At 37.4% G+C, this 27,990-nt stretch overlaps 2 protein-coding genes across 2 annotated transcripts; one reads left to right on the top strand and one right to left on the bottom strand.

Moving 5' to 3' along the window:
* The first annotated feature begins 12,928 nt into the window (after window positions 1-12,928).
* Window positions 12,929-18,162, top strand: LOC125237182 (m7GpppX diphosphatase). Its single transcript, XM_048144171.1, has 4 exons — window positions 12,929-13,277; window positions 14,136-14,281; window positions 15,033-15,257; window positions 16,590-18,162. The coding sequence occupies exons 1-4, from the start codon at window positions 12,935-12,937 to the stop codon at window positions 16,887-16,889; spliced, it is 1,014 nt and encodes a 337-aa protein (XP_048000128.1). The 5' UTR covers window positions 12,929-12,934; the 3' UTR covers window positions 16,890-18,162.
* Window positions 18,163-20,308: 2,146 nt separating this feature from the next.
* LOC125237120 lies at window positions 20,309-26,171 on the bottom strand. The gene is made up of 2 exons (XM_048144090.1): window positions 25,876-26,171; window positions 20,309-20,494 (listed from the first exon to the last, which is right to left on the bottom strand). Exons 1-2 carry the CDS (start codon window positions 25,979-25,981, stop codon window positions 20,385-20,387), a joined length of 216 nt encoding a protein of 71 aa, XP_048000047.1. The 5' UTR covers window positions 25,982-26,171; the 3' UTR covers window positions 20,309-20,384.
* Between the last annotated feature and the right edge of the window lie 1,819 nt (window positions 26,172-27,990).

Below are 27,990 nucleotides of genomic sequence, written 5' to 3'. Positions count from 1 at the left end.
GACAACTCAGTGGATTTCACTGAGTTCATTTGACACGCTAAGTAGATACGTTTGCTTGATCTATGTATATATGACATCTGTGGTGGGAACGCTGCCTTAGAGGGCGCCTTCGGCGCCCGGCTTAGGACCGCGTGCGTCGGGCTTCGCCCGACACTAACTCTGCTAAAACTCATATTAAGAGTATGCGTCGCGCTCTCGACATGTAAAGGCGGGGTCGCTACTCTTGAGAAAGATCCTCGAAAATGGATCGAAACATGTCGAACGCTATATCGACTTAATACGTGAGTAATCCGCTTAAAATATTTTTAAATATGTGTGTCTCACGGGAGTTTTATAGTTGAAATAAAGATCTGTATACATATTTTTGGCACTGTGTATTCACAGTGTGTTGTTGACTGTACCTACCTAGGTAGGGTCAGATCGGATCGGGTTATGTGAAAACGCACTCATAGTGCTTGTTCAGATATGAGCAACCGGCCGCTCTGATATATCTGATGGCTGTTGTGTGTACTTGTTTATTTAAGTATTTGAATTTTATTGCACAAAAGAAAATGAAAATTTTGAAAAAAAAAAACCCCGACATAGTGTGTAGTGGGCCGATTTTCATTAAACCCAACACTCCCGACTAACTCAGCTTTCAAATAACACAAAACTAAATCGGTTAATCCGTTCGGGAGCTACGATGCCACAGACAGACCGACAGACACGTCAAACTTATAAAACAAGAAAACTTATCTTCAAGAAACCTTACCTACCTATAAGTATTTAGGCGTCCTTAAAACTTTACCTTAAGGGGATTGAGGTTCTAATGACGTATGAAAAGTACCACATTATAGTAACGACCTATTTTTATTCGTCTTGAGTACGTGAGAGATGAAACAGGTTAGGTACATAATTAAGTCATTTGTTTACTCCTATTTATTATTATAGCGGCAGTTAATTTTTACTCCTCCATAATATTTTTATTTTTATGTTAGGCATGATTAGGTATACCTACATTATACGTTCTTTATAATCTTTAACCCTTTAACGGGCATAGACGTCTAATGACCAGAGGCTGCAATATCAACCCTCGTGCGTTTCAACAAGGTTCAGATTACGCGCCGCGCACGATAGGGATTGGCGTGCAAAGGGCTAAACTTAAAAATTTTACGTCTATCTTTCATACATAATTTTTCATCCACATGATTGCTTTATTATATATTACAAAAGTCCGTAATGACCAAACTAACGAAGCATTTTATATCCGGTCCGTACTAATACTTAGATCGTTTGTTTTTTTTTTAATTGACTGTTTGACGCACCGCCTTCGCTTGAGCTCGTTAGATGAAATAGAAATGTAAACATTATTGTTTGATTATGAATTGTACCATCGTTATTCTCAATAATAAATTAATAGTTTAAAAAACACTATAAAACACGCTTTTATAAATGCACGTAAAAGCCAAAAATAAATTATGGATCGTTCAAGTTGTCTCTATTTGTGAGCTGAAGTTTAAAAACTATGTGCTTTTAATTATAATATTTGATTGTAAAAGCGTGGGGCGCTGGAACAGGAAAGACTTTTTGTATAACCACAGAATATATAAGTATAACTTGCTGATTAATCAAATTATGCTATGTTACGGGAAGGAGGTTACACAGATTGACGCGCTAACTGGAGTTGCAGCATGACTAGTAGGTTCTACATTAAACAGTCAAATCAATTAAAAGTCAGTGTTCAAAGTAGGTACCAGTTTGTCGAACTCAGACAAAATATGCGCTAGTAGTGAGGAGAGTCGACAGTCACCGACACTTAGAACGCCGCTTTTTTCCGGTAATCAAAGTACAAAAGGGGAAAGTGTCTACAGTGACAGGATGCAGAGTTCTTGTTCGTGGACGAGATATCTTTGGTTCTCTTTGGTAACCCTTAGGCGGCATATGTAAACGTTATGTTCTTATGCAACTTCATTCGCCAGGAAGTTCGAATTAGTATTTGTTTACAAGAAAGTCTTTCCTGTTCCAGCGCCCCACGCTTTTACAATCAAATATTATAATTAAAAGCACATAGTTTTTAAACTTCAGCTCACAAATAGAGACAACTTGAACGATCCATAATTTATTTTTGGCTTTTACGTGCATTTATAAAAGCGTGTTTTATAGTGTTTTTTAAACTATTAATTTATTTTATACTTTTTAGTCATTAATAATGAAATAAATACCTTTTAACATTTATACATAAAATTATTTCAAGTAGGCGGATTTTACATGCCATTTGTGGCTTAACGTGTACTTATTGCTAATTGCTACTTAATAATAACTAGCGGCTACCATATTATTACGGTATTATCATAAAAATGTTTATACCTAGTAAGTTATCCGTAAAAGATAGACAATATAGACATGTGCCATCGCGGACTTTTTGAAGACATTAGAGAGACATACTTTCGCCATACATTGTTTTGAAGCTCTCAGCTAGTGGGATTTTGTTTGACTCGATTAGAAAATATTGTCACATTTCAACTAATTCAAACAAAATTTAAGTATTTGCACTTAAGGGTCCGAGCCCCCCTTTATTTGCACTTAAGGGTCACAGGCAAACCATTACCCAACTTATTTTAAATACAACGTTGATCTTTCTTTTATGCGGGGGGCTTTGCCCCCGAGCCCCCTTTGTTTGCTCTGAAAGGTCACAAGAAAACGCTAACCCAACTTATTTTAAATACTACGTTAATCTTTCTTTTATGCGGGGGCTTCGCCCCCGAGCCCCCTTTTCGTTACTCTTAAGGGTAACAAGAAAACCCTAACCCAACTTATTTTAAATACAACGTTTATCTTTCTTTTAGGCGGGGGGCTTCGCCCCCCGAGCCCCCTTTGTTTGCTCTTAAAGGTCACAAGAAAACACAAACCCAACTTATCTTAAATACTACGTTGATCTTTCTTTCATGTGGGGGGCTTCGCCCCCCGAGCCCCCTTTGTTTGCTCTTAAAGGTCACAAGAAAACCCTAACCCAACTTATTTTAAATACTACGTTGATCTTTCTTTTATGCGGGGGGCTTCGCCCCCGAGCCCCCTTTTCGTTACTCTTAAGGGTCACAAGAAAACCCTAAACCAACTTATTTAAAATACAACGTTGATCTTTCTTTCGTGCGGGGGGCTTCGCCCCGCGAGCCCCCCTTTGTTTGCTCTTAAAGGTCACAAGAAAACGCTAACCCAACTTATTTTAAAAACAACGTTGATCTTTCTTTTATGCGGGGGGCTTCGCCCCCCGAGCCCCCCTTTGTTTGCTCTTTAAGGTCACAAGAAAACGCTAACCCAACTTATTTTAAATACTACGTTAATCTTTCTTTTATGCTGGGGGCTTCGCCCCCCGAGCCCCCCTTTTCGTTACTCTTAAGGATCACAAGAAAACCCTAACCCAACTTATTTTAAATACTACGATGATCTTTTTTCATGCGGGGCTTCGCCCCCGAGCCCCCTTTGTTTGCTCTTAAAGGTCACAAGAAAACGCTAACCCAACTTATTTAAAATACAACGTTGATCTTTCTTTCATGCGGGGGCTTCGCCCCCCGAGCCCCCTTTGTTTGCTCTTGAAGGTCACAAGAAAACGCTAACCCAAATTATTTTAAAAACAACGTTGATCTTTCTTTTATGCGGGGGGCTTCGCCCCCCGAGCCCCCCTTTGTTTGCTGTTAAAGGTCACAAGAAAACGCTAACCCAACTTATCTTAAATACTACGTTGATCTTTCTTTCATGCGGGGGGCTTCGCCCCCGAGCCCCCTTTGTTTGCTCTTAAAGGTCACGAGAAAACGCTAACCCAACTTATCTTAAATACTACGTTGATCTTTCTTTCATGCGGGGGGCTTCGCCCCCGAGCCCCCTTTGTTTGCTCTTAAATGTCACAAGAAAACGCTAACCCAACTTATCTTAAATACTACGTTGATCTTTCTTTCATGCGGGGGCTTCGCCCCCGAGCCCCCTTTGTTTGCTCTTAAGGATCACAAGAAAACCCTAAACCAACTTATTTTAAATACAACGTTGATCTTTCTTTCATGCGGGGGCTTTGCCCCCGAGCCCCCCCCTTTGTTTGCTCTTAAATGTCACAAGAAAACGCTAACCCAACTTATCTTAAATACTACGTTGATCTTTCTTTCATGCGGGGGCTTCGCCCCCGAGCCCCCTTTGTTTGCTCTTAAAGGTCACAAGAAAACGCTAACCCAACTTATTTTAAATACAACGTTGATCTTTCTTTGATGGGGGCTTCGCCCCCCGAGCCCCCTTTGTTTGCTCTTAAAGGTCACAAGAAAACGCTAACCCAACTTATCTTAAATACTACGTTGATCTTTCTTTCATGCGGGGGCTTCGCCCTCCGAGCCCCCTTTTCTTTACTCTTAAGGAACACAAGAAAACCCTAAACCAACTTATTTTAAATACAACGTTGATCTTTCTTTCATGCGGAGGGCTTCGCCCCCGAGCCCCCTTTGTTTGCTCTTAAATGTCACAAGAAAACGCTTACCCAACTTATCTTAAATACTACGTTGATCTTTCTTTCATGCGGGGGGCTTCGCCCCCCGAGCCCCCCTTTGTTTGCTCTTAAAGGTCACAAGAAATCGCTAACCCAACTTATCTTAAATACTACGTTGATCTTTCTTTCATGCGGGGGCTTCGCCCCCGAGCCCCCCTTTGTTTGCTCTTAAGGATCACAAGAAAACCCTAAACCAACTTATTTTAAATACAACGTTGATCTTTCTTTCATGCGGGGGCTTCGCCCCCGAGCCCCCTTTGTTTGCTCTTAAATGTCACAAGAAAACGCTAACCCAACTTATCTTAAATACTACGTTGATCTTTCTTTCATGCGGGGGCTTCGCCCCCGAGCCCCCTTTGTTTGCTCTTAAAGGTCACAAGAAAACGCTAACCCAACTTATTTTAAATACAACGTTGATCTTTCTTTCATGGGGGCTTCGCCCCCGAGCCCCCCTTTGTTTGCTCTTAAAGGTCACAAGAAAACGCTAACCCAACTTATCTTAACTACTACGTTGATCTTTCTTTCATGCGGGGGCTTCGCCCCCGAGCCCCCCTTTGTTTGCTCTTAAAGGTCACAAGAAAACGCTAACCCAACTTATTATAAATACTACGTTGATCTTTCTTTCATGCGGGGGCTTCGCCCCCGAGCCCCCTTTGTTTGCTCTTAAAGGTCACAAGAAAACGCTAACCCAACTTATTCTAAATACTACGTTGATCTTTCTTTCATGCGGGGGCCTTTTCTTTACTCTTAAGGATCACAAGAAAACCTTAACCCAACTTATTTTAAATACAACGTTGATCTTTCTTTTATGCGGGGGCTTCGCCCCCGAGCCCCCCCCTTTGTTTGCTCTGAAAGGTCACAAGAAAACGCTAACCCAACTTATTTTAAATACTACGTTAATCTTTCTTTTATGCGGGGGGCTTCGCCCCCCGAGCCCCCCTTTGTTTACTCTTAAAGGTCACAAGAAAACGCTAACCCAACTTATCTTAAATACTACGTTGATCTTACTTTTATGCGGGGGGCGAAGTTCCCCGAGCCCCCCTTTGTTTACTCTTAAAGGTCACAAGAAAACGCTAACCCAACTTATCTTAAATACTACGTTGATCTTTCTTTCATGCGGGGGCTTCGCTCCCCGAGCCCCCTTTTCTTTACTCTTAAGGATCACAAGAAAACCCTAAACCAACTTATTTTAAATACAACGTTGATCTTTCTTTCATGCGGGGGCTTCGCCCCCGAGCCCCCCCTTTGTTTGCTCTTAAATGTCACAAGAAAACGCTAACCCAACTTATCTTAAATACTACGTTGATCTTTCTTTCATGCGGGGGCTTCGCCCCCGAGCCCCCATTTGTTTGCTCTTAAATGTCACAAGAAAACGCTAACCCAACTTATCTTAAATACTACGTTGATCTTTCTTTCATGCGGGGGCTTCGCCCCCGAGCCCCCATTTGTTTGCTCTTAAGGATCACAAGAAAACCCTAAACCAACTTATTTTAAATACAACGTTGATCTTTCTTTCATGCGGGGGCTTCGCCCCCCGAGCCCACCTTTGTTTGCTCTTAAATGTCACAAGAAAACGCTAACCCAACTTATCTTAAATACTACGTTGATCTTTCTTTCATGCGGGGCTTCGCCCCCGAGCCCCCCCTTTGTTTGCTCTTAAAGGTCACAAGAAAACGCTAACCCAACTTATCTTAACTACTACGTTGATCTTTCTTTCATGCGGGGGCTTCGCCCCCGAGCCCCCCCTTTGTTTGCTCTTAAAGGTCACAAGAAAACGCTAACCCAACTTATTATAAATACTACGTTGATCTTTCTTTCATGCGGGGGCTTCGCCCCCGAGCCCCCTTTGTTTGCTCTTAAAGGTCACAAGAAAACGCTAACCCAACTTATTCTAAATACTACGTTGATCTTTCTTTCATGCGGGGCCTTTTCTTTACTCTTAAGGATCACAAGAAAACCTTAACCCAACTTATTTTAAATACAACGTTGATCTTTCTTTTATGCGGGGGGCGTCGCCCCCGAGCCCCCCTTTGTTTGCTCTGAAAGGTCACAAGAAAACGCTAACCCAACTTATTTTAAATACTACGTTAATCTTTCTTTTATGCGGGGGGCTTCGCCCCCCGAGCCCCCCTTTGTTTACTCTTAAAGGTCACAAGAAAACGCTAACCCAACTTATCTTAAATACTACGTTGATCTTTCTTTTATGCGGGGGGCGAAGTTCCCCGAGCCCCCCTTTGTTTACTCTTAAAGGTCACAAGAAAACGCTAACCCAACTTATCTTAAATACTACGTTGATCTTTCTTTCATGCGGGGGGCTTCGCTCCCCGAGCCCCCCTTTTCTTTACTCTTAAGGATCACAAGAAAACCCTAAACCAACTTATTTTAAATACAACGTTGATCTTTCTTTCATGCGGGGGCTTCGCCCCCGAGCCCCCTTTGTTTGCTCTTAAATGTCACAAGAAAACGCTAACCCAACTTATCTTAAATACTACGTTGATCTTTCTTTCATGCGGGGGGCTTCGCCCCCCGAGCCCCCATTTGTTAGCTCTTAAATGTCACAAGAAAACGCTAACCCAACTTATCTTAAATACTACGTTGATCTTTCTTTCATGCGGGGGCTTCGCCCCCGAGCCCCCCTTTGTTTGCTCTTAAGGATCACAAGAAAACCCTAAACCAACTTATTTTAAATACAACGTTGATCTTTCTTTCATGCGGGGGGCTTCGCCCCCCGAGCCCCCCTTTGTTTCCTCTTAAATGTCACAAGAAAACGCTTACCCAACTTATTATAAATACTACGTTGATCTTTCTTTCATGCGGGGGCTTCGCCCCCCGAGCCCCCCTTTGTTTGCCCTTAAAGGTCACAAGAAAACGCTAACCCAACTTATTCTAAATACTACGTTGATCTTTCTTTCATGCGGGGGCCTTTTCTTTACTCTTAAGGATCACAAGAAAACCTTAACCCAACTTATTTTAAATACAACGTTGATCTTTCTTTTATGCGGGGGGCTTCGCCTCCCGAGCCCCCCTTTGTTTGCTCTGAAAGGTCACAAGAAAACGCTAACCCAACTTATTTTAAATACTACGTTAATCTTTCTTTTATGCGGGGGGCTTCGCCCCCCGAGCCCCCCTTTGTTTACTCTTAAAGGTCACAAGAAAACGCTAACCCAACTTATCTTAAATACTACGTTGATCTTTCTTTCATGCGGGGGGCTTCGCCCCCCGAGCCCCCCTTTTCTTTACTCTTAAGGATCACAAGAAAACCCTAAACCAACTTATTTTAAATACAACGTTGATCTTTCTTTCATGCGGGGGCTTCGCCCCCGAGCCCCCCTTTATTTGCTCTTAAATGTCACAAGAAAACGCTAACCCAACTTATCTTAAATACTACGTTGATCTTTCTTTCATGCGGGGGCTTCGCCCCCGAGCCCCCTTTGTTTGCTCTTAAAGGTCACAAGAAAACGCTAACCCAACTTATTTTAAATACTACGTTGATCTTTCTTTCATGCGGGGGCTTCGCCCCCTAGCCCCCCTTTTCTTTACTCTTAAGGATCACAAGAAAACCTTAACCAAACTTATTTTAAATACAACGTTGATCTTTCTTTTATGCGGGGGCTTCGCCCCCGAGCCCCCTTTGTTTGCTCTGAAAAGTCACAAGAAAACGCTAACCCAACTTATTTTAAATACTACGTTGATCTTTCTTTCATGCTTCCCCCTCGAGCCCCCCCCCCTTTTTTCTGTTCTTATCTTCCGGCACCATCATCAGGCCTTGAAACCTAATCGTAGTCATAGTTCATTACAAGACTTTTCTAAGAAGCCCAAAAACAGCTATGATACGATGTTCCATGATGTAGTTCCAGTTCATATCTTCCGGCTCCATCATCAGACCTTGAAACCTAATCGTAGTTAAAGTTCATTACAAGACTTTTCTAAGAAACCCAAAAACAGCTATGATACGATGTTCCATCATGTAGTTCCAGTTCATATCTTTCGGCTTCATCATCAGACCTTGAAACCTAATTGTAGTCAAAGTTCATTACAAGACTTTTCTAAGAAACCCAAAAACGGCTATGATACGATGTTCCATCATGTAGTTCCAGTTCATATCTTCCGACTCCATCATCAGATCAGCTCAACAGTACCATATTATTGTATTGTCATCGGAACTACATATAGCTGCCAATTTTCATTACGCTACGACTCCTGGAAGATGGTTAAATTAGCCTCCGCAGATTCCATTACATACATAGTTACATACACGACGACCTAATAAAAGCGTGTTAAAAATGGAATAAGATCGTTAACGCATTTGCTCAGTAACTCAGAAATAAACGGAGTCAATAAAAAAATTGAATAGTTTTTTTCAGTACAGATGGTGTTTTTTTTACGCATTAGTGCGAGAAGTGGTGCATTATATGCCAGGTCGAAACTTCGGAGAGTCGTCTGTACTGAAAAACGTCGTACGATACTCGTGCGAAAAGGAAATTCGTAACTCGTGTCGATTTAAAACACTCCCTTCGGTCGTGTTTTAATTTATCGCCACTCGTTTCGAACTTCCTTTTTTACGCACTTGTATCGTAATGTACTATTATGTAACTGGTGCATAACGACATGCGTTAAAACACGAGTGCCTATAATGCCTAATTATGTCCCTACATTTGCAACTAATGTATGTTTTGTTAAATTAAATTAGAGTTAAATTTTCGTTTAAGTACAAAACAATAATACTTATAAGTATATGAGAAAAACCTTACAACATAAAAGATAGTGTTAAGTACCTACCTATCTGATGGCAAAATAAATAACAATATCTGGGCGACCGAGCTTCGCTCGGTTCTGTTTCGTATCCTTGACATGTGTCGCCATCTAGTTCAAAAATGAATAGTACCTACATCGAGCGAAAGAATTCTCAGACTTAACAACACAACTACTCCACACGAGATGGCGCGCATTTCGCCACAAAAACTCAAATAGTGTATTTTTCTATTCGTTTTAGCCTTGACCTGTGTCGCCATCTAGTGTTTGCAATAAATAGTACTTACCTGCCGTCCTAAGGTAAAAGGCAGCTATTCGACAAAAGCTAGTTTTGAGATAATCGCAAAAAACCTTCTTTTTTTGAATTTCTACAAAACGGATTAACTTTTTTCATTATTTCTTTTTGTATATAGTAGGTATAAGTGTTTACTTATTTTAGACATTATTTGTGTGTTTGTACAGCGACTGGTTTTTTTTTAATTCGATAAAAGCCTTTTTGCATAGTATTAAGCTTCAAAAATGGTAGATATTACTAGTCAAGAAAGCGGTAAAACATGCTTTATACGGTGTTCTAATCTAGGATTTTCTCTTAAACTAGGCTATAACGCCGTATATAATCACATACTATCTTATTGCTTAGCAACAATGCCCATCTAGCACTCGAGATTCTAAGTTAAAGGCAGTATCGTAGTTATTCGGCCTTTTTAATTAGTATCCTAGTGAGTTTTCCAGATTTTCGACTGTACTGCTAGTCTAAAAGAACGCATACTATCAAAAAAATCGTATATACGGCTTTATAGATTAGTATATTTGGAAGAAATTGGAACAAAATGCAAATACGTCGTTTAAAAACGTATGTATTAAAGAAACAAGAAAACGCCATTCTGTCCCTATTTACTTAAAAAAAAAACTAGATCTATCGATTCTTTTTGGATAGTGATAAATATAATATAATAAACTTTTACAGTACACAATAATACCTGCTCTTTTAAATTAGTCAGTAAGTAGTCAATTATTAGTATCTAATCGTCATTTTTCCTCAAAGCCTAGATGATAAGAGTGCCGTCTGTATACTAAACATACGTGTACTAATTCGGAGTTTTGTGGAAACTTTCTTACGTTGCTAATGGAAACAAGTTAGTAAGTAATGATAAAAAAGGTCAATTTGTTATTTTGCTTTGAAAAAAAGGTCAATTTTTATATCATATGTCATATGTCAATCTATCGCGTCACTTCTGAGAATTGGAGGCAAAATAAATTATAATTATGTAATTTTAATGCCAAGATGAGAGGTAGAACAACAACGGGTTTTAATTGTGACCAATCTATCTGCAAAGGATTTGGATGACTATGAAATTGGCCGCACAAGATGTGAGTTAGAAAGCAGTTTACACTACCTACTACCAAATGGTTTCGCATGAATTATACATACAGTTTAGAAGAATTTCATGGTCGCTCCAAAAACCTGGCTCTTTTCTATAAAAAAATTTAGAGAAAAAGATAATATAATTATTATGTGACGAACAGTTTGCAAACAAAAAACAATTTTACCAATTTCTATTAGAGATTGTGCGAATATGTAGCAATAGTTCAGTAAGCTAAAGAGCGTCATTCACTGCGGCTGGTTATATACATGAAACAAATACATCCAAAACGCATCCAAACTCAGGAATCTCCCGTCAAAACTCGAGCTCGGAAGTTAAACGACCAAGAGGTACCTCAACCTCTGATAGGGTTCAAATACCTACGATAAAATGATTTTTTGCGAAAAATTTGGGCAAAAAGTGGTTTGGCAAGCAATTTGTCCATTCGTTTTTTGTTTAAGGAAACTTACATTCCTAGATTTACAAGAAGGAATGCCTTCATAAGCAGGTTCTGCTTAAGTATATGAAAGTACGGGATCAAATATTCTTCTGGTCCGATTAAGCTGCTTTTCACTACGCTCGCCAAGTACCGGTCTGGTATCAAGAGAATGATGTCGAGTTTGTTGCGAAAACATTAAATCCGTCGAACTACCCTGAAATGAATTAAGCTAAGAAACAGATAACATCGAGCAATTCAGAAATGACTGGATTAGTAACCATAAAAATCTTCAACAATGTTACAATACAAAAATTGCGATCCAAAAGTTTATAGAGAGTATCAAAATCAAAGTCAATCAAAATAATTAGTTATAAATTGAATTCGACTACAACAAAATAGTCATTTAATGGATTTTCTGGAAACAGTGGCAGATGACCCCGTAAGTTTATTATATAGGCCTAACTTTCACACGAACATGCCTATGCTTTTTGATACTGGTTATCAAAAATATGGTTATTTTCATATTCAATTTCCTATTATATTCATATTAATATTCCATGTTTGTAAAATAAAACATAGTTGAAAATGTAGACTACTGCCAATACTTCTCCTTCTTATTCCTCATACCCTTATCTCATTTTATGTGGGGTAGGTAGAACAGGTCTTCCTCTTTCATTCTCCTCTTTCGTCATCTCAACACTCATATCTTTCTCTCTAATATCCTATTTCACATAATCCATTCATCGTTGTTTGGATTTACCCCTCCCTCTCTATATCAACATTCATCTCTAACGTTCTCATTCATTAATTGCAAATTATTTACTTGTTTTACTGTAAATTAAACCAAAAAGGATAACGTTAAATACTTAAACCGTGGAATATTAATATACCTCATATAGTGTTTGCTGCAAAAAAAACTATATACGAACAACTTTCCCACCGCAAACTACGCTAAAAAGACGTATTTGCTTTCGAGCAATAATATCTGAAAATCGAGTTAAATGTTTGTATCTCGAATAAAAATGACAATAGAAATGATGTAGGAAATGTAAACAATAGTTATTATTGTTAAAACGTATCAAAAATGCAATCATTCAGTATTTTTCCTAACTTCGTTTGGTTTCGATCAATATTTCGCGCGAAAAAGCCAGCTGCGCTCTCGTACTGTCAGCCACAAGCTGCGCCGGTGCTCGCAGCTCGTCACTGATGGCTTTTCCATAGCATAAAGTATCTTTCGGCTGGCGGGTGGATTGACAAAGGTTGGAGCATATACTGTTTTATAGGCTAGTTTGCAGCACTTTCACTCATTTTAAAAGTTTTTTTACGTTTAATATGACACCCATACAAAATAAGAAGAACGTATAACACTTATTCGTTTTTATAGACTAATATTGTGTTGTAAAACAATCGAGCGATACTAGGCTTAAATGACGTATTTGACATTTTTTACAGAAAAAATGTATATACGCTTTTTTAGACTAGTATCAGTTTAAAAATTGATCAAAATCCTACGCTAAAACTACGTATAACGTCTTGTACGTATTTTTAGCCTAGTTTTTCACTTTTACGTACTTTTAGGCTAGTAATACTGGATAACATGTCAACCTAACCAGAGCGTAAAAAAACGTATATCTGCATATACGTTGATTTAGCTTAGTTTTGTTAAATAGCTGCTTTTTTGGCTAGGAAATCTTGGAAAATTAGTGCAAATACTGCCTTTTTAGAGAAATTTTCTCGGAAACTAGGCAACATATCGAAAAACGGAAAAAAGTGGTCGATGCAGCTTAACCTGTACATTACGAATATTACAATAAGTCAATTTCGGCAAAATGTCGAATAGCTGCCTTTTACCTTAGGACGGCACACTGTCACAAGATGTCCGACGGGAATTGCCAAAACGACGTTTTAGAACCGCCTTCCGCGAAGAAAATTAAATCTAGCAATGAAAACGATGTAAACGGGAATAGTAATAACTTAGAATTGAAAGACTTCGTAGTAGAGAAGATTCTTAACAACAATACGAATAGGAAAACTGTTTGTGTGAAGGGGAATTTCAAGGACAAGAGTGGGGTTGCATTAGTGATTCTAGAGAAAAATGCTTTCAAGGAAGAGGAATTGGACAACGACGGATATTTTTCCGTAGACAGCCAGCTGCGTACGTTCTTTGAGAACGATATTTACGGAAACTTCGAGTGTTATCCCAAGGCGTCTTTGAACGGTGAGTAATAACAACAAAAGTGCATTCCGTATGTTCAGGTTAAGAAATTCTTTGTTTCTTCATAACTTAATGCATTAGTCATCAGTTTGACGTATTTATACGTGTTTGCTAAGTCGTGATAACAGCATTTGCGTATTAAATGTTACTCTAATCGTCATCTTGTTCTCTTATTAGATTATTAAGTGAATGTAAGTCTAGTAAAACCTTTTAACTTGTAAGAATAAGTTGTAAAGTTTGAGATAGTGCTCCTGAAATACAGCTTAAGGTAGACCACCAATATATTGAATCAATTTTTCTCTTATAAAGCAAGTTTTCGGTCAAAAGACACTTTGAGAAGATACTCTGAAGCATCTATGGAAATGTACTAATATAAGGAACATGTTTCCATGGTTTAAAAACAGTGTATATGTTGGCTCCTGATTCAAACATGGTATATGATAAACAGAGCTGGGTATGGTTAGTGTTTTTATTATTTTATGGTTAATGTAGTTGTCTTTTCACTTTTTTGAGAACTATGTAACAGCTGAAGATTGATTTTTGACTACCACCAGAGCTGTACTTTAAGGATTGGGTGCTCCAGGCCAGTTAGATTTGCCACCATATTATGTAAGGAAAAAGTTTGTAAGAAAAACTGAACAAGAGTTTGTTTGCATATGTTGGCCTTAGAGTATCTTAACTTACTAATAAATTGTGTCGCTTAACTTCAAACTCAGGTAAATCTATTCTGCTCTATGGTTGAGTCTTTTTGAGATTGCATATATTTTTATACATAACCAACCTAAAAGCAGTATGGATTTATCCGAGTTTCAAGTTGAGCCGCAATTAGCAAATATGCATAAATTTTTATTTAAATTGCAGGTGTGAAGACAACCATTATATATCCCGCCACCGAGAAGCATATTGCGAAGTTCAGCCAGCAAGAAGTACACATTGTGCTTGAGACACCGGAGTTGTACGACAAACTAACGCTGCCACATTTGGAGAAGGAGCAGTTTAATTTACAGGTAAAATTACCTAAATGTACAAAGTTTTACATAAAAACTTAAAAATGTGAATTTCATCATAATTGTTACAACCATTAATTACCATGAAATATATCAATACATTAAGGTGCATTAAGGTAATTTCGAATCACAGAAATGCTGGGGTAATTCGAAAGGGGTATCTTGATATGATGGAAAATGCACCTTATGTAGATACAGTCAAGTGCAAAAATACGTATCGAAATAATCGTCTCATAAATATGGTACTACGCTCTTATTACACCGGACTAAGATGCTATAGGACATATTTTTGAGTAAGATGTGTACACCCATATTTTTACACTTGACTGTACAAGATTTGCTCAATTATAGGTATAAGATGAAATAAAAAGGTCATCCGTAGGTGATATGGGCAAAAAATTACAAAATTATAATACAAGACAATGGGATTCTAATTGCAAATACATGAATTTACTTCATTTGTAAACACACCCATTAAAGAAAACTTCAGTAAGTCATTTCAGGGTCATTTTGTATGAAATTTTCAGCAGCAAAGCGAAGCAGGACATTGTGGAAACACAGGCTATAAATATTGAGCACTAAAGATAACATTTTTGAATTAATTTTATCAAGGGTCTGTAAAAGTGCATAACCAGTGAGCTACAACCTCGGCCTTGTCGTCACTTTCCATCAGGTGCGACTAAGGTCAATCACTGGCCAGTTTATAATTAAAAAAAAAAAAAAAAATATTTTATTTTATTTTTAATTCCAGTGGGTCTACAACATACTAGAAGGCAAAAGTGAAGCGGACAGGATCGTTTACGACAATAAGTGCGAAAAAGAAGGGTTTGTGTTGCTCCCAGACCTGAAGTGGGACGGACTGACGAAGGAAACCCTGTATTTGCTGGCGATAGTACGGCAGAAAGGCATCAAGTCTATAAGAGACTTGGACGATAGTCATTTACCACTACTGAAGAGAATCAGGGACGAAGGAAAAGTAAGTATTGGCTACTTTACTTTAGGTGATTAAACTCTTGCTTCTTATATAGCTGTGAGTAGTTTATGGTTTTTAAAACAGTATTTTTATGGCAGTTATAAGACTTTTCTACAATAGATCACTCTGAATAAAGTAGAATTTAATAAAGAAATTGTGACAATCCATGTCAGGCCCCTTTTGCATGCCTAAAGCACACCTCGGACACTGGCGATTAAATATATGAAAGAGGCGCGTTCCTAGCACACAGTCTAAGCTCGTGTAGGTGAACGCGTACTATGCTTGTATGAGTGACATATGACAGGTAGACTGTTCGCTTTTTTGACAGACGGTAACTGTGAGGTAACCGAGAGGGGGTGGGCGGCACTTTCAGCGGGGAGCGGGAGTGGCCATACTGTATGATAATACTCTTTATTATACTGTGCCTAAAGCCATGTTTCATCTAACAAACTATGTGCTTTGGGTAGAATAACCGAAAAAGTTGGTTCATTTTGTTTAAATTTACATTTTCTGCACATATACACCGAGACACATATACTTAACGAGGGTGCGGTGTGCTGATGACGGGAGGACTTACGGAACTAACTTGTTCCGTCTATTGTCCTTTGAGTCGTCGGCAACGACGGCAACCCGAACCCTCCTTAGAACTTGTGCACTCCTTTTTGCTGCATACTTAACACAGTAAAAGGGAATGTACAAGTTTCTAATAGGGTGGCAACGCGCATGTGACACTGTTTGAGTTGCAGGCGTCCATAGGTTACGGTGACCGCCGACATAGTATTAAAAAAAAACATATGGTATTGTATGTATGGTATGGTATTGTGCATATTAAATGCAATACCGTTAAACGGGTACTTATAAAGATTTATAGAAGTCTTATGAATGATTGAGTGGCATACAAAGCAGGTTCTTATCATAAATCTGTAAATCACAACATTATGGCACGATTATTACGTTATGGTGATGCATGGTTGAATCGAAGCTAGCAATCAATAAAAGCGTAATATATTCAGATTGTTTCTGAAGAAACTTAGACATGAATAAACACGAAATAAACTAGAAAAAGAGATTCAAAATAAATTAAATAAGCACACAGAATGGAGCAAACTCGAAATAAACGAACGCATTTAAAACCTGGAAATTAATTCTTCGAAAATATTTGACTAGTATAAAACAGTATTTGCAAACTATAATGTAGATATATATGTGTATTTTCTCTCTATAATGTTCATCAAAATTATTGATCATCAACTTGCTGAAGAAAAAACTGTTGTCAGCGTATTTTTGGTGCACCCGAGTAGCATATATTTGACATAAAACTATTTCCCTTTTCAGAAAGCAATTCTGCAGAAGTACAACGTAAAAGGCAGCCAGCTACGTATCTACCTGCACTACCAACCATCCTTCTACCATCTTCACATCCACTTCACGTATTTGCGCCACGAGGCGCCGGGCATTCATGCCGAGAAGTCGCATCTCCTCGACACTGTCATCGACAATATCGAAATGATGCCCTCCTACTACAAGAAAGTCACTCTACCCTTCACCATTCGAGAAATGGATAACCTCTTCAAAGTCTACGAAACTAACGGACATGTACAGAGAATTGAGAATATTGAACTAATCGATAAATAAAATATTTTTGTATTGTAAGTGAAAATGTTGATTAAAAGCGTTTTTATGGAGCTGCGCTCTAGGTTGCGAAGTTGCAACGTTTATATTACTATGGGGGTTGATTTTAAGAAAAATTGCAACCTGAAAATTAGCATACAATCCAACTGTATTGTATTGAATTATTATGATGATTCTAAGAGACGAGATAGTTTGTCGTCTATAGAAAGCCTATCGGATTGTTACTCCGATGATGATGAAGTCACGGCGGTTATACCAATACAAGAATTCTGCCAAATTATACCAAATTCCATGTCCTGTCTCAAAATAGATAAGAATAATATATCTTTTCGAATCCTAACCGAGCCTAAAAATGGCGGGAATTTTTACAATGAAGTCTTAACGAGTAATAATGTGGAAACCAATTTGAAAACACAAGAATTAAAAGTTAATTTCGAATCCAAAGATGAGGTAAAGATTCTCTGCAGCAACTGTTGCAATGTCATATCGGATAATGTGATCAAATTTGATAGAATTTTGGAGTTGCCTTCAACAAATATTGATATGTCCGAGTGGTTTTGCCATGGACATTGTCACGGAGGAGAACCTACAGAAATAGCTATGAAACCAAACAAAAATGATTTCCTACACAGACTGACCTTTTTCATAATAAACAACAAACTTTTATCAGAAAAAACTAATAAGTTTAATGCTAAAAGAGAAGTATATCATTGCAATAGATGCTTGGCATGGTTGGGCCTCAAAATTAAAGATACAGTCAAACTGTTCAATTCGGAATTAAAATTAGATCGCAATGGAAATGAAACGTCAGTGTTCTCCCACAAATCACCGCATTCCAGTACGTCAGATTTTATAATCACAATAGAAAAAATGGCCAAAGAATTCAATCTAGGACTCCAATTCACCATCATGTGCAAACTCGTATTAGAGTGCACAATATCAGCGAACAAAAAGCAATATATCCTAATTTGGATTATGGACAAGGAGTTGCAAGTTATTAGGAATAGCGGGGAGTACATTCAAGGAGACAAAATAGATTTACAGTCAAGCTTGTTGACGAAGATTCTGTATAAAGTGGAGATGTGTTTGAATGATGAAGTTGAAAGTTGGCTGGCCGACCCTTCGGTGACATCCACTGAGGTTTCCAAGAGCATGTTTTGTCATGGGATCGAACATTTGGAGCGAATGTCGTTGAAAGTGCCGGAATGGTTCCGAAACGCTAATGGATATTGTGTCAGCTATCTGAATGTTTAGTTAAATAAATTGCAGCATTTGATATTTTGTTTTATTGTACCTAAATTAATTAATAACTTATTTTATCAGAGGAGTCTCATTCAGTCAATTTCATTATTCAGTAGAGATTATGGAATACTAGCTTTTGCCCGCAGCTTCGCTCGCGTTAGAAAGAGACAAAAAGTAGCCTCATTCGTCGCTCCGTTTTGCCGTTAAGAGGGCTTTCGTGTTAAAAATAGTGAAATCGCAACCGAGCGCTCGATCATACCGTGTGTGGTATCAAATTAAAGGGCTTTGCGAGTAGTTTATAAATATATATCACATTATAGGACTTTTTCTACTTGGTCTAACAAAATATGAGAAAATGTCCATAAGTGGTAATACTTGTACCGGTGAAGGCTCGTTTTCAAAAAATTGGCAAAAATCAATAATAGCAATTTATAATCACTAAGGCATAACAGCAATTTAAGTAAACGTTGCAGATTAATTAAGTACAAAACTTACTTTGATGTGATGTAGATTTTCAAAGAAATTGTCACTTAATTTTAGGTAATTTCTGAAAAAAATTGAATTCGCCTTAGGCTAGTTTACTCTTTTTCAAAAACTTAAAATAAAAATCTAGTCTGAAATGATTGTGGTACAGGATATACGAATTATAAATTTACCCGTTTTAATATTCAAAATTGTCCAAATTTTACAAATAAGATCGACTGAGTCAGCTCTATACGTGCGTTTTTCTAAACGTGCATTAGAGAAAAATTCATAATTAATTTAGTGAGTTAGTTTTCAAAAATCCAGTCTTAGAAAAATCAAGATAATAAGATGCTCTAACTGGAACTTGAATTAAATAAATCTATTGGATAACGGAAAGTGTAGTATTTCACCGACTAAAACTATCAATTTTACATTCTTTTGACGTTTTTTTTGAAAGCAGCCTTAAAGACGGACAAACAAACAGACACACACTTTTCATTTATAATATTGGTATGGATGTGCAGCGAGAAAAATAATTGGGTAAACTACATCTATTACTTAGCAATTTTTTTACAACTAAAAATTAGAATCATGCCTGCTAGTGCTATTACTACATTTATGTAACTTAAATAATTTATGATGACAAGTAATGACTAATATGATGTGCTCTGGAATTTCTATTATAAACAGGTATTTTTTATAATGAAAATAATAGATTAGTGGTTATTTTTTAATTATAAAATATTTTACAATAAACATGTGTTACATACATACTACACCTAAATATAGGATCAGACCAAGATATCTTTGCAGCAATTTAGGTAGGGCAGACTTAGGTGTAAAAATCATTGTCAATTTAGCTTGGTCTGGTTCTAATGAAATTTGGTAATCAAAATCATACATATAGGCAATGTTTTCAATAAATAATACTAATAATAATCTAATGAATTTGGCTATATAATGCAAAACACAAACAACCCATTTTTTCTCAGATTATATGGAATGTGCTTTTTAGATAATAGTGAAAACTGGAAACTTATGTTAATACTTAAGGCACCAGACTCCAATTACTCCAGTATAATAAAAGGTTTTACCATTTATCTGAGGCAGCTGGCAAATTTCATGCATCTGTCCACACTAGTAAGCAAACCTTAATACTATTTTTTCTACACCCGAACTGTTATTCGTCATTTACAGGGTCGTGCCGTGCATAGATCGTTAAAACCTTACATAAAAGATGCCCGCCCCCGCCCGGCGTCCCGCGCACCCACGCATACGATATAGCTCTTAAAGTATTGTTTGGTAGCCTTTAAGGGATATAGCGTGGTTGCGCGGGGCGCCGGGGGCTGGCGGCGGCGCGGGGGAGTGCGAGCGACAGGGTGAGTGCAGGATCATTACAGAGGACAAGTCAAAATACAGGGAACAATGCGAATTTACACGAAAGTTATTCTAGAAAACTATTAAAAAGTAAGTGCATGGTCGTAGAAAACTGACTTAACTGAGTCAAAAAATACTTGTGGCGTCTTAATAACAATTTTCGGCTTTACCTCAAATTGTTACCCACGCCACTCGTCTTTTTTGCATAAAATACTATTTCACCACATATTTAAAATGTACTGTAGGTACCTCAAATGTAGCTGAAACTTTTAAGTTGCAAAGAACAACCTATGAACAGAGCGTTCTGGCGAGTTACTGGCAGTGAATATGAGTTCAAACTCATCATGCAATGTCTTCACCAACTGCCTAAGATAAATAAGTTACATAGGTAACAAATATTATTTACGAAAACTTTCACGAGATAGCTTGTACGCTAGCAGTGTTTCTCAAACTGGAGATGCCGCCGACAACCAGGGTCTTGTTGAACCACCAGAACAGAGTCAACAGGACCGCAAACACAATATCTGTACAATTGTTCAGGAAATTTCAATTCTTATAGAATATATATTTATTTCTCTAAGATTACAAATCACTTAAGCGAGGAACAAACAATAATTTCATAAATTACAACTAGTTCATACAAAAACAAGTATACATAAATAAATAAAATAAATATTGGGGACACCTTACACAGATCAACTTAGCCCCAAACTAAGCAAAGCTTGTACTATGGGTGCTAGGCGACGATATACATACTTAAATAGATAAATACATACTTATATACATAGAAAACATCACATCTCATCTCATCACAAAAATAAATGCCCATACCGGGACCATTCGAACCCAGGACCGCGGCTTAGCAGGCAGGGTCACTACCGACTGAGCCAGACCAGTCGTCAGTATGACATTAAAATTTTATTGATGTTACATCATTGTCTATTTCATAAAAAAATATATTGTTATTTTTTAATTCAATATTTAATTTTTATGGGTATTCTTATTGTCTTCAGTTACTGAGAAAGTTACTCATGAAATAAAACTATGGAAACTGATTATATTGTATCTAATGAATTTAAATAACATCCTGACATATTTCTAACCCTTTACTGGGTGTCTGTCACCCACTGACCAAAGGAAACATGACCAATGTCACAGGCAGGGACCGGAAAACCCCTTTTTAGGCTTAACTTCATCAATTTGCTTACCCAATCAATTTTCTTACTAAATAAAATGGTAAGCTTTTTTAAAGGTAACCTTTTAAAACGGTAAGCTTATTGAATCTGTTACTATGAGGTTACCATAACTACTAACTAAGTTAACTCCGAAACCCTATCGCGATAGGGTTTTTAAAACCTGTTTTCATTGAGTTATGGTAAGCTTTATCCGTTCCTTGTTTGTTGTCTTTCTACATTTAAACTGGTTTGCTATAGATAGAGCTTGTCTCAGACGCATGCACTCGAATTTGCGTAGTTATTACCATTTGACATGTACGTCATTTAGTTTCTGTATTTGATAGTATAATTATTGACCTACTCGTACTCATCAGTATATTATAAGGGAATAAAATGAAGTAGGTTTTTACAGCAAGCAAGGTTTTGTACCTACTTTTAGGGTTCCGTAGTCAACTAGGAACCCTTATAGTTTCGCCATGTCTGTCTGTCCGTCTGTCCGTCTGTCCGTCCGTCCGTCCGTCCGTCCGCGGATAATCTCAGTAACCGTTAGCACTAGACAGCTGAAATTTGGTACCAATATGTATATTAATCACGCCAACAAAGTTCAAAAATAAAAAATGGAAAAAAATGTTTTATTGGGGTACCCCCCCCCCCTACATGTAAAGTGGGGGCTGAAATTTTTTTTTATTCCAACCCCAACGTATGATATATTTTTGGATAGGTATTTAAAAATGAATAAGGGTTTGCTAAGATCGTTTTTTGATAATATTAATATTTTTGGAAATAATCGCTCCTAAAGGAAAAAAAAATGCGTCCCCCCCCTTTAACTTTTGAACCATATGTTTAAAAAATATGAAAAAAATCACAAATGTAGAACTTTATAAAGACTTTCTAGGAAAATTATTTTGAACTTGATAGGTTCAGTAGTTTTTGAGAAAAATACGGAAAACTACGGAACCCTACACTGAGCGTGGCCCGACACGCTCTTGGCCGGTTTTTTACTTTTAATTTTTATTTATTTTGAACTTCACTATCAGTCTCATAAAAATAACTATAACAATGCATGTGCTCAAAAAGTGCGTTTACAATGCATGTGCTCGAAAAGTACGTTTTTTACGAAGCAAAATCGTGCAGCAAGTAGTAGGTACTTTTAAAGTAGTACTTTTCCACACTAGTTCTTTTTACTTTAAATTTTGAACTTCACTATCACTCCCATAAAAATAGCTATAACAATGAATGTGCTCGAAAAGTGCGTTTTCTATAAAACAAAATCATCCGGAAAGTAGTACTTTTCCGCACTAGTGTTTTTTACATTCCAATTTTATTTAAATTTTGAAGGCCACCATCCGTCCCAGAAAAATCGTTCGGAAAGTTGTACATTTTCGCACTAGGGTTTTTTACTTTTTTTTTTTTTAATTATGAACTTCGCTATCAGTCCCGTAAAAATAGCTATTATAATGTATGTGCTCGAAAAGTGCGATTTCTATGTATCAACATTGTGCGGAAAGTAGTACTTTTCCGCACTAGCGCTTTTTACTTTTCAAATGTTTTTAAATTTTGAACTTCACTATACGTCCCAGAGAAATCGTGTGGAAAGTAGGTAGTACTTTTTCAAACTAGTGCTTTTTACTTTAATTTTTTTTTATTATGAACTTCGCTATGAGTCTCATAAAATAGTACATTTCGTTATAAGTGCGAGAAGTATGTCATTACTTCACGAGTCCCGAGACATTTTGCCACGAGCGGCACGCGAGTGGCAAATCTCGGGACGTGTGAAGAATGACATTCTCGCACGTGTGACGAACGACGTTTTTTAATACAGTTGCGAAAAAACACTACTACTTACTTACAACGAAATAAAACAATCCGAACCATCCGAACTATCACTTTTCCCATGGACATTGACGGATTATTTGACAATTCAAAGGCGTATTTTTGAAGCTTTTAAACTTGCGTGCATATTTTCGAGTTTGCTATTCATCTAACATAATTTATTTCATTGGGTGCCATAAAAACATAAACATTTACGATTTGGGACGATTGTTTAATGTACAACTACATTTTAATTTAATCGATCCATTTATGCCCCGACGTATTGCAAATAACGTAAAATGATTATGACAAATCGCGTAACATATTGAGGTTTTTTGAACGTGCATTAAGTTAAAACATGGTAGACGCCTCTACTTTGACAGTAGAAGACGCGTTTCGTTCCAATCATGTTCTGTTTACACGACTCATTATGACCGATTTTTCAAAGTATTAACCATTTTATAAATTATGTTTAGTATGACTAAAAGTAAACAATTACATATGAAATATTAACGTTTTAAATATTAATCACTTAATAGTATGTTTATAGTTTTATTCTGTCTTAGTAAACTAGACTAATATGAAAACAGTTCGGTAAGTAGTCGTAAAATGGAACGTATATACTTTTTACGCACTAGTTCGTAAAATACAACTTCTCGCACGCTAAACAGCCAAAAAACGGGCACTTTTTGAGCAACTGTATTAAAAATAGCTATTATAATGTATGTGTGCTCGAGAAGTGCGTTTCCTATGAAACAAAATCGTGCGGAAAGTAATACTTTTCCACACTAGTGCTTTTTACTTTTCTTTTTTTTAACATTTTGAACTTCACTATCCGTCCCCGGAAAATCGTGCGGAAAGTAGTACTTTTCCGCACTAGTGTTTTTTAGTTTTAATTTTGAACTTCACTATCAGTCCCATAAAAATAGCTATTACAAAAGTGCGTTTTTTATAAAGTAAGATCGTGCGGAAAGTAGAGTACTTTTCGGCACTGGTACTTTTTACTTTTAATTTTTTTTTTTTTTGGACTTCACTATCAGTCCCATAAAAATAGCTATTACAATGTATGTGCTCGAAAAGTGCGTATTCTATGAAGCAAAATTGTGCGGATAGTAGTACCTACTTTTCCGCACTAGTCACTAGTGCTTTTTACTTTTAATTTTTTTTTTAATTTTGAACTTCACTGTCTATCCCAGAAAAATCGTGCGGAAAGTAGTACTTTTCCGTACTAGTGCTTTTTACTTTTTTTTTAATTTGTTACTTCTCTATCAGTCCCATAAAAATAGCACTGTATGTGCTCGAAAAGTGCGTTTTCTATGAAGCAAAATCGTGCGGAAAGTACTTTTCCGCACTAGTGCTTTTTACTTTTCATTTTTCTTTAAATTTTGAACTTCACTATTAGTCCCATAAAAATAGCTATTAGAATGTATGTGCTCGAAAAGTGCGTTTTCTATGAAGCAAAATTGTGCGGAAAGAAGTAGGTACTTTTCCACAATATTCACTGGTGCTTTTAACATTTTTTTTTATTTTGCTTTTAACTTTAACTTAACTGATGACTGGGACTGATAGTGAAGTTAAACTTAACTTTAACTTCACTATCAGTCCCATAAAAATCGTGTGGAAAGTAATACTTTTCCGCACTAGTGCTTTTTAATTTTCAATTTTTTTATTTTATTTTGAACTTTACTAATATAAGTCCCATAAAACCAAAGTCTTTCAAATTCGAAAATTGTACTAACATAACTTTTAATTTTAATAATTACTAAAGTATTTTGTCTTATTATGTTTTTTTATTTACTCGCACAATGCAAAGTAAAGCATTGTTTGAAAACTTTGAAACATGTGCGCAAAGATGATTTCCGAAATTCCGACTCGCATCGGCTTATATGACACTCATCAGAAATCACCTACTTTCCGCACTTGTTGCATAAATAGCTATTTTGACATTTTTAACAAAGCCCAATTGAGAAGATGTTTTCAATTATCTAATCGTAAGATATCGATATAATTATTTGCTTTGTTCTTTCACAATATTTTTTTTAGTTAGTTCTTTACTAAAATTTGCTCTCGAGTATGAGCGTCTTTGCTGAGATGGTCCGACGGCCAAACAAAAGGTTGATCTTTAAAAAGCTAAAACTAGAATTGTTCGGAAACGCACAGGTAAGATAGATAAACAATAGAACGACCCGGCGCGCGCTACGAATGCATTCAATGCCAAAACACGCTATGATAATTAAGGTCAGTTATGTTTTAAATTTTAGTGTAAGGTTTTAAAGTCCAATATTGTTTGAATCGACATGAAGCTACGTTATTTGAATCGACATAAACTTGTTTAGAGACGATACGTATGAGCTTCTACTCGCTATGGTTATTCAATAATAAGTTGAATTTCAATGTGCGCAGAGATTAAAGTTACTTAAACGGTTTAATAATTAAAATGATAGGGTAACCTTTAAGACTGGGTTTGGTTTTCGTTAGAGGTTAATTAAGTTAACTGTATCAGATAGGCTTACCCTATCAAACAGTCACCCTTACAAAAGGTTACCATTATGGTTGGGGTTTTTAAAACAACTTCTAAAATAAGCCTATGAAAAACCCCGGTTATGGTAAGCGGTTCCGGTCCCTGGTCACAGGTGGCCAACCCTGGAATCGAACACAGGTCTTCAGCTTATGCGGCGCGTCCTTATAATTAGACCTGACATTCTCTTGTGTATGTTATCTTTGAATATTGAAAGGCTAGGCGCCTTTGGACTTTGTCACTTATCTTAATAAGATTGAAAAAGTAATTTCAAACGATTGAGGAATGTAAGTGTACTTGAGCAATAAAACAATAAAAAATGCCATGAGTGCCATGACTCATGGTTCTGTTGATAATCACACCTTGATTTCAAAACCAATATAATTTTTAAAAAGGATACGTATGACAACCTTCTCCCAAGGCTCCACCATGTACAATTCAGTCGCCAGCAAATATCTTTGGTACCAATAACTAAGAAATAGTTGAATCTTCTTGATTAGAGACATTTTTGTGGGTTCTTCTCTTCGAAAGCACAGTACGTCTGTTACCTGTGTTTTGGATTTCCCGTTTGTGGCATCAAAGAGTTAATAACAGAAGTAATCACGTGTAATATTATCTTAACTGTGTATGCAAGCCGCAAAAAATATTTCAATTCAATTGAAATATTTGACAAATTCGACAATGTCTTTGGAGGTTGATCCACGAATTGACTGACATAACAATGACAGTTATGTTATGAATGACAGCTGTCAATTTTTTTTTAGTGTTGCGGCTGGCTAAAGCTTTGTGCCATACAGCCTAGTCATGTTTGTTATATTAGGTATGGGCGTTTTCTTTATTAGCAGGTTTTTTTTAGGATTAACTCAAAACAAAACATAATACTTTATTGCTCGTCCGTCCGTCTTCCTATAAAGATTCCTTATTTTGTGACTGCTTGGAGGTCTCGTGTTAAAATTATAGACGGTCAAGCAAATCTAGTCACTAAAAAAGGCGCGAAATACAAGTTTTATATGGACGATAAACCTTTGTCCCTATAATTTTACTAGTCGAAAAAACTTTGCGTGATTTTATGCATGAGTCTTTATTACTTATGCCATAAAAGTGTTCTAAAATTCCAGTTGCGCAAAATTACCTCATTAAAGCCGTATTGGTGTGACACAGTCAGTTACGTGTTGTTCGCTACGCAGCGACTAAGATTGTATTCTTGGCTACATGCCGTAGAGAGGAAATAGGGATTCATGCAGTCGTGCACCGGAATTCAAACTAAAAAAAACCGGAATTCTACGTAGACTGCACTACTAGCTCGCGTTCGTGCACATGACTCGATTTTTGCACCTATTTAGGTATTGGCCATTTCGAGCCGCTTGTCTCTAGTACCTATACATAATATATTATATAAATGGATGTAGGTACTAAAACGTAGTGATTTAATGCTCCTTGGTAGGTTCTACCACATGCTCACTTAACACGTCCAATGTCCCAATCTGATTTCTATCTTCGGTCTTCAAATCCAAGGTGACATGTGTGTCGCTGACCATCAAGTCTCTCTAAGCCCTATACTATGTACCTATGAGTAATGTCTGGTGTCGGTCTGTCTTCTTCACGGAAAAGAGGGTGAAACGCCGGAGTGGGTTTAGTGGATAGGGCCGTTTCTCCCCTTTTCGCCAGGAGAAGGGAAAGCAACGGCGAGTCCCACACAGCGTGCGCAACTGCATTCCCAATCCGTAAAAAAAAGGTGGGGATACTTCTCCTGCTGTGCTCTGCTCTAGATTTGGAATGACCTAGGCAGTCTGCCGTGCCCTATAGGTTGTCGGATTGCTGCATGTAAGGGAACCTACTCGTATCTATAGGTAAAGTTATGCTATAGCTACGTATGCTATCGTAAGTCCGTTTTCACATTATCCGATCCGATATTGGATGTCGGAAGGATTTCAATGGAAAAAAATCCAAGATGGCGCCTGTAATGTGTGGAATATCGGTCCGACATCCGATATCGGATCGGATAATGGGAAAACGCACCAAGGGATTGCGACATTAGCGAGGTAAACTTTTTTTTGAAGCACGATGTGTGGGAATTGCCGTTTCTTTCCCCTACACTAGCGAGAGGGGGGAAACTTGGCCCTACCTACTAAAGCCACTCCGGCGTTTCACCCTCTTGGCCGTTCGCGAGGGCGCGCTTAGATCGATGTATATCAAACCGATCGATGTATTCAACACGGCGCCCTCCGACATCTGTGGACACTTTGTGGACATAGATACTTAGCTAGGCACCCTGGCCAGTGAATGTGTTAACATAAGCCATAACGTCAAAATGGATAGTCATGCATCGTGGCATTTGATTAATTCATAGTGTTGTTAAAATACGTCAGCCATGTCATAGAAAAATAACTTAGGATAGAGTGCACATATCATACAAATCGGTGTTCTTACCAAAACTTATTTTTGATATAGACGACCTCTACCGTGAAGTAACAACTTTATCAGTACTGCTACTCGACAATAGATGTCGAATTAA

The sequence above is a fragment of the Leguminivora glycinivorella genome, chromosome 20, assembly GCF_023078275.1.
Source record: "Leguminivora glycinivorella isolate SPB_JAAS2020 chromosome 20, LegGlyc_1.1, whole genome shotgun sequence".
NCBI classification, from domain to species: Eukaryota; Metazoa; Arthropoda; class Insecta; order Lepidoptera; family Tortricidae; genus Leguminivora; species Leguminivora glycinivorella.
The sequence above is the reverse complement of the archived record's forward strand: the minus strand, read 5'-3'. Positions and strand labels throughout refer to the sequence as shown.